The 7,997-nt window shown below is 45.1% G+C and overlaps 1 protein-coding gene across 1 annotated transcript in view; it reads right to left on the bottom strand.

Annotated features, from left to right (window-relative positions):
* Positions 1-6,280, bottom strand: part of MAPK11 (mitogen-activated protein kinase 11) — a 30,792-nt gene extending 24,512 nt beyond the window's left edge. Inside the window, exon 1 of the mRNA XM_066182968.1 lies at positions 6,021-6,280. Within this exon, the coding sequence (XP_066039065.1) occupies positions 6,021-6,133 (113 nt within the window). The 5' untranslated portion in view covers positions 6,134-6,280. The remainder of the gene's footprint in view (positions 1-6,020) is intronic.
* Between the last annotated feature and the right edge of the window lie 1,717 nt (positions 6,281-7,997).

Genomic DNA, 7,997 nt, shown 5'->3' on the forward strand with positions numbered 1-7,997 from the left:
CATCCCATGCCTCCCCTTTCTCTATCTCATTAATTCCCTTTGAAAGAATTAATTAAGAAACCTGCAAAATACAAAGTCCCCACTTCTCAACCTTGTCTTTTCTTCACCTTTCCTACTAACTCCCCTATCACTCTCCTCATGCACCCTCAGATGTCATCTGCTCACAAACTACTCCACAAGCTTAGTGGCAGCACCCAACATAGAAATCTGTCACTGCAATTCACAGCCTTTCTCATCCTTTTCCACAAACACCTCCTTCATTAAAAGTGTCATTAGACATTCTCATTTAAAATAGGGACCTTGACGCCACTAATTACCATCCTGCTTCCCTTTCCCAAGTCATTTAACTACACTGTTCCAACAGCTGGAAAATAGTAAGAATGAAACCAGATGAAGGAATGACAAGCAATCTGCATTCCACCCTAGTATTAAACAAAACCACTCTCAACAAACTCCCTAGTGATGGCTCCCCAGCCAGTGCTCAGAAATACCATCTTCCATCTTCCTTCATGCATTTTTCACAAAAATTCCTAAAATTTTGACCTTCCTTTGCTTTGCAACTGCAAATCCCACTGTGTCTTTATTTCTAATGACAATTTCTTTATGTTCCTCTGAGGGTCTTTATCACTCTGCAACCTTTTTTTGTTACTTCACTCATTTTCATCCATTCACTTCAGCAATACTGCTGCAAAGATCCTCCTTCTAACTGGTAATACCATACAACCCCTTTTATTTAGTTCTCCTCTCCGTTGCAACCTTGCTTTCAAGGCCTTGTTTCTAAGTATTGTAATCACATATACTGACTTTTAAGAGGTGTCCTGCCTCTGACTGGGCTCTTATATCAGCCTTCATCTCAGTTTTCAAGCAAGTGTTTGAATATGCGTAGAGGGATCCATTGTAAATATCTGCACAACTAAAGAAAGGCTTCATTACTTTCCTTCTGAATGCCTTATACCAAAAATAGACAACTCCTAACCGATCTTGGACAGCAGTATTTTAACAATGTTGAGTGAAAAGTTTCCAATAATTATAATAATTTGTAAGATGAAGTTTAGCCCCTGTATTTATATTGGAAACAAAACACTTAGTCAGAAAAAAGTCCACAGGGAGTCCACTAAAGTCCACATGTGCCTGGGATTGTGCATTTAGCCTGTAAAGATCTATACCATCTTCAGTTTCCAGCTGTATTTACACACAGTAGTTGTGTGTTACCACTACTCTAAAAGTTTATCTCAGCATTTACTATTTAAAGTAGCATGCAGTGCTACAGTGATACACACCATAACTCCAAGTAACCGGATCTCACAGTTGAAATCATACACTTAGTATCACTACAGCTAACTAAACAGATACTTTTTAAAAACCCCTGAAATTATCAAGTACAATTTGTATGAATTAATTCTTCCCTTTGTCAGCTAAGGTCAATTTATACCAGCTTTTAAAAATCCTCACATGCTACTGAGTTATCTTAGCACCTTCTTAGATGTCCTCAATGTGAAAAGGATGGTATCAGCAGTGTTATGTTCTAAAATTGCAAGCTAATGCCCTCAAAACATTTGTGAGTACCATCAAACCAGAAGCAGAGAATGGGGTGAATGGCAGGAAAGAAGGGGTTAAACTTCAAGATTAGAGCCTTCTGCTTCTATTTTTCCACTCGTACTTCCTCAAAGCAAAACTGTAGCCTAAACACTATTCCACCTTCCCCCATTTTTACCCAAAACTAGACAGGACAAAAACTTAATGAATCTTAAGCATGTGCTTAAAGTTAACAGGATAGAGGGATGCTGAAGTGTTGCAAATGACCTAAGGCAGGCTTTGCTTTCCTGCTTTTTTTGAACTGAGGCCTGTGCTGTAGCAATCTGACTTAGCAGGCCTCTTCTTAAGAATGTGTTGGGTCACCCGAGTTGGTGTTAGGCACTGTATAGTGTTAAAATCAAAAGAGACAATGTAAGTACTATTAATGCCACCTGACTCTGAGAAAACAGTGCAGGAGCTTATGGTTGTGAAGAAACTCTGAACTCAATTTGGTTCATCTTGCAAGGTCTGTTCTTTGCAAAGAAGGCAGAGCACAGAGCCTGCAATATGCTAATGGGAAACAACCTGTTGGAGAGATCAGAGACAGCATGCTGCAGAATGCCGTCAATCCCTTCCAGGCAAAAATAGGACTAAATAGGTTGGAAGACAGTATACAAAAGCTGGCATAAAAAGAGGCATATGGGCTTTAAAAAGATCCAAAGAACAGGAAACCAAAAATCTATACATGTTACATAATTTGTGGTATAATAAGAAGTCTTTTAAAAAGATGAAGCTCTTTCTCAAGCAGGTAGCAATGACACCTCCCAGAGGAAAAGGTGGTCAGGTACCAAACCACAGTGGAACTGCCAGGGCAACACAGCTGGAAAGCACAGAAGCTCCAGGTTAAAGATCCCATTTATAACCAATATCACTAGGACAGTTTGAAGACTCAAACACAGCCAGAATTCTTGTCTTAAAAAGCAGAACCATAAAGAACAAGAATTTAAAATTCAGTTTTGACCTGAGACACAGTTGCTTTTCTCTAGAACTGAAAAGAAAGGGTTGTAGATTAAGACTACCTTGTGAAAGGTAAGGTATCTTGCTTCCTATGTAAACGGCTTAATATAACTTAAATGCTGCAAAACTCTCAATTAGCAGGTCTGGTGCCTGGACCCTTAAGAGTCAACCAGCTCTTTGACTTCTGTGAGAAGGAAATCCAGCTAAAAAGGCTGGACACCAAAACCACATTTTTTCAAGAAAACTTTAAATTAAACCAAATCTTGGCTTGAGAAAGAGTTAAAATAATTGTCTAATAATAAAAAACCTCCTCACCTTGACAGGCAAAGCCATAGCACAAAAAGAAAACTATTCCAAACAAAACCACTTGTGCATGTAAATTTGATACTTGCTAATAAAATCCAACTCCTAGAAAAAAGAGAAATTAAGTAAAATGTACAGTCCAAAATGCCAAAGATAATTTGACTTGTAACTAAACTACACACTCCCACCCCCACCCCCCACCTTTGAACTTTCTTCCCTTAACTTAAAAAAATCAGATCTGACAGTGGCAAATGACATCATACTTGAATGGCCATAGGAAAAAGTTCAGGTAAAAGAAAGGCTTGCACAGAGCTAAAGTACAAGAGTAACACAAAAAGTACTGCAAGGATTAACTACTTGAGGAAAAGACCTCATCGTTCTCTCTGTGATTCAAGAGATGCGAAGGTGCAACTCTGCTCGGCAGTGCAGCTGAGTTTGGAGGGTTTCCAAAACCAAATGTTCTTTGTGATATGTCATTTAGAAAGTGAGAAAAGAAGTAGAGCTCTTTATATAAGGAAAGATTTGGGGGTTCTACCTATTCCACATCTAAATAAAAACCAAAAAAACCAACAACCCAAAAAAAACCCCTCAAAACAACAAAAAACAACCCCTAAAAAAACCAAACAGAAAAGCATTGTGCTTGGTACAGACATCTCTCTAAAAGTGAACCTGTTTTAAAGCAGTAATATCTATCTCCATAGCATATTTGATGCATCTGCAACAGATTCAAACACGAATAATACCGGACATTTGAAATGCCAATAAACTGGGCCAAAACACAGCCTCCTGACACTATCTGTTCTATTGGGTTTGAGCTGACAACAAAAGATGCTTAAATGCAAGTATTTACAATATGTTTCTTTTTACCAGTTATCCATTCAGTTACCCAAGTCTACGGGCTATGACCAATAATTTACTGTAAAAAAAGAAAAGGGTAGGCCTAGAGAACAGTTTCACTGAGGTAGAAAAGACTTGTTACATCAACTCTGTTCTCATTTCAAAGCCAGCATTTGGAGTTCAGGGCTTTGGCTTCCATTCATCAAAGCACTTAGGATTTGTTTAATTCCAGTAGTTTCTATAAGACTTGAATACGTTTTTAGATATTTTACTGAATAGGAGTAAAACTATTCACAGAAGCAATATAGCACATTACTCAAGGGAATGGTTGCATCTCGTAGGTCTCCTGGGTAAAGCACATGCACACAGACAGAAAAAAAAATCAATTTCAATAGACACTAAAAATAGATGGCTTTTCTCAGAGAGATGCATACCTTTTCCTCACATTCAAGCTTCTGTTTGGGTTTATGCTACATGGATGCTAATAAGGCTATTAATATAGAGCAATGTTTTATTGCTACATTCTATTTTTAAATGTCTATTTTAGAGTAAACCTTTCTCATAGCATCTTCCAGTCTCCATTTTAAATCTCAGTTCTCAGTAGGCTTTGCAATTGATAAAAATTACTAGGATTTCCTTGGCAGTGCAGTTTCAAAACCCAAAGCACCAGCTGTGCTGCAAGTGAACCACGACATGTTTTCACTTCCTTTGCAATTTTTCAAAAGTCTTGACATCTCATTACAAAATTCAGTAAAGTAGGTCTTTCCCTCAAAACTATGTCAGCATAAATACGGAAAGTAACCAGAAATGCAGTTTCAACTGGAACATGAAAGTAGTTACTCTGCTACTGTATATCCATCCAGCACTTAGTTTACTTTCTCCTCTTTTATTTCACAAACTAAGATTTTACAGTGTAAATAAATTAAGTCGTTGTGGAACTATTCCCAGGGGATCATCACATGCTAACTACAATGGCAGGTAGCAACACTCACACGGTATTTGCCTAGACCTCCCTGGTGCAAGCACAAATTAGAAATAATAAAAAAAGAGAAGAATTCAAAGATACTTCACAGCAATCTCAAGTATTTCTGCTGATAGCTGGAGGCTTTTTAAAATGCATATTCTTAGTTTATGTATAAACTTGGACATTTCACAGAGCTAGAGAATGAAGTAACTAATACAAAACTCCATAAATGTTCTATGGTATCAGACTGTGGAGAAAAAGTGAGAACTACTGCATGAGTTTAGAGCATGGCAAAAACAAAGTTCTAAAGAAATTTCTTTCTGTATTTTTATTTAAAGTAGTAGTTGTATTTAAAGGCCCATTATAGATTGTTTTACATAATTTCACTCACCCAGCTTACAAAAGAAACACGACTCCTTCTCAAAAACCCCTTAAACGCCACTATTATTTCCAAAAATTGATTCAAAGCTTTTATAAGCGTAGTAAAGTGTGCATCAAATACTAAAGTAACAGCCCAATCTGCACTGGGAGTTCCCGAAAGTGCAAGCCTGACGTAGGAATTATCAAAGAAAGAGAAACGCTTTATGACACCATGTGGCAAACCCTTCTAAATCCTTAGGAAGCCGAAGCCCTTGGGTGGCAATCTGTCCTAATTTGGGATGCTTCCGAAAGCACCGGGTGAGCATCCCCGTCCTCCCGCTCAGCCTGCCCCTCTCGGGGGGCTGCTCCCATTGTCTCGGCGGACAGAACTCTCCCCCAGCCGCGGGCGCCCCGGGGCCTTGGAGATACCCCGCTATAGCCCCGGCTGGAAGGGCCGCGACCGCCGGGGAGCCCTCCGGGCCAGCGGCGGACCCCGCTCGGACAGCCCTTCCCCGGCCCCGCCGCCTGCCTGCCCGCGCCCCCCGCTCGGAACCGCCATGACTGTGCAGGATTCTGGGCTTCGGGGCACTTCTCCCTCCGGCGGGAGCAGCACCAGCCGGCAGCGGCCCCTCGGCAGGCGGTCACACGGTGCTGCCGGCCCGGGGGGCGGCCCCGGCGTGCGGGCCCGGCAGCCCGGAGCCCGGGGGGGCGGCCCGGGGCAGCGGCGGGAGGGCGGGCAGGGGCTGCCCCGGGGCGGCGGCGGGCGCGGTTGCCCGGGTGACGGCGCCGCATGCCCGGCCCCGCGGGGCCGCCGGCCGGGGCAGCGGGGCGGGAGCTCCGGCGGCTCACACCGGTGCCCGGCGGACACGCCCCCGCCCCGCTGCCGCCGCAGCCGCCCCCCCGCTCCCCGCACACGACCCCCGGCGCGGCGCGGGGGCTCCCGCCTGCCCCGCATTGTCCATCCTCGCCGCCCGCCGGCTGCACCTGCCGGCTCCCGGCCCCTCTGCCGCCGCCCCGCACCTACCAGACGGAACCGTAGGCGCCGGAGCCGACGGGCGTGAGGTTCTGGTAGCGCTGGGGCACCTCCCACACCGTCTTGTTCAGCTCCTGCCGGTAGAAGCCGCCGCGCTCGGACATTTTCACGGAGCCGCCGCTGGCAGCGGCAGCAGCAGCGGCAGCCGCCCCTCAGTCGAGGCGAGCACGGCCGGCGCCGGCGGGGAGGAGGGACCGGGAGGGGAAGGGGAGGGGAAGGCTGAGGCCGCAGGGGTGGGGGCAGCGGCCAGGGCCGGGGGAGCCCGGGTGGGGACGAGGTGGGCTTGGCGAAGTGGCCCAGGATCCCCGGGGCGGCAGCCGGTGTCTTCCCGCGGGGCCACCCGGGAGGTTGCGGGGAGTGGCGAAGCGCCGATCCCGCCCCGGAGCATCGCAGCCGGGGCGGTGACGGACCGGAGCGGCGGCCTCACCGTATCGGCCGCCCCTGTCCGAATGTGAGGGAAGGGCCCGCGGCGCCGACTCTGCTCCCCACGGGAGCGACGGTGACGGACCCGGTCATCCCACCTTGACCCTGGTGTCTCTCAGGCTTCCTAAAGCCTTGCTGACACCTTTCTTTCTTTGCCACGGCCACCTGAAGTTCCCCCTGGGCCCGCCAGGCTCCCTCCTTCCCCAGGTCCAGCTGCAGCGACGGTGTCCGTGCGCCGGGGTGTCATCCGCGGGGCCAGTGCGGCCCCCGCTCACTGATGGAGGCCCGGGCAGGTCGGGGGTTTTCTCGGAGACCTCTGGTGCCTAGAATTTCCCCTCACCGCATTGACTCCCGCTTGCAATCATCTGAGTCCTCTTCATCAAGGAAGACTCGAGCCCTCAAGACAACAGATAATCTTGAAAACTTTAGAAGTCCAAAATTCATGCATCAGTTAAAGGTTCTTTGACTTCTTTACTGTGTATTTTCTTCTCTCCAAAATGTACCTTACACAATATCTCAATGACCTCTGAAATCACTGCAGCACTACTGCAATGTTACCAATATATTTCTTTATATATTGTTTCCTTCCATGGTTTCTTTTGCTACTTTGAGCACCTGTAAGTAACTTGTATATAGCCTGTTTGCATAGATTCAGTGAGATTGCTTTACACCTGCCTTTTGAACACCGTGGGATATAAATCCTTGCTTTTCAGAACCCTCATATACCATAGATTGCTGTTCACTTTGACAAATAGCTGCTCAGCTTGTGCTAGGACATAATTGTGAGTGTAGAGAACACGTATGCTTGAATAATTCTGAGTATGATGAGACAGAAGACAAGTGTTACAGATGCTCCAAACACTGTATGGTTCAAGTTCCAGCTCTGAAACCTCAGCCCATGTTGCATGACAGGACTTCCATACTAGGACTGTTCAAGCAACAGCAGCTTGGCATTTGCTGGGTCCATTTCAAATAAAAAATATGTGAATATACTACTATAACTATTTATCTGCAGCCATCCACTCAAAGTGTACTAAGTGCTCCTAAAGCAATAGTCTAGTTCTCACTTCTACCTTGCTCTAGTGCAGCAGACCTCTCCAGTTCTCTTCAGACTGCTCCTTGGTCCCACTTGAATTTCTGTGCAGAGGGCAGAGTGCTTGAAGGAAGTGGAAAGTGTAAAAAATCCAACAATACATTAATTTTTCTTATTTTTCTCAGCACCACTATACAGAGTTTTAAAAACTGAGTAGCAGTGCAGTGACACTACACCAAGCCAAGAAGAAATATTTCTGTCACTGTCATCCCCCATCTTGCCTCTAAAGTAAGTGTCCCCAAATGTTTTCCATTGCTAAAACGGAACAAATACTCCCGCTTGCTAACTTTTATTGTACTTTGTCCCTAGAGGTGTTTTGGTGTATTAAATTATTTCTTTCTAACTGTAGCCATGATTTTTGGAAGTTGCATCTGTCCATGTCTGCCCAAGCTTCTAATCATGCTATTTCCACAGGCTTTAATTTTTAATTTTTAGTATTATTGGTTAATATT

Source organism: Chamaea fasciata, unplaced genomic scaffold (genome assembly GCF_029207755.1).
Source record: "Chamaea fasciata isolate MVZ Bird 193981 ecotype frontalis unplaced genomic scaffold, bChaFas1.0.hap1 SCAF_5, whole genome shotgun sequence".
NCBI lineage: Eukaryota > Metazoa > Chordata > Aves > Passeriformes > Sylviidae > Chamaea > Chamaea fasciata.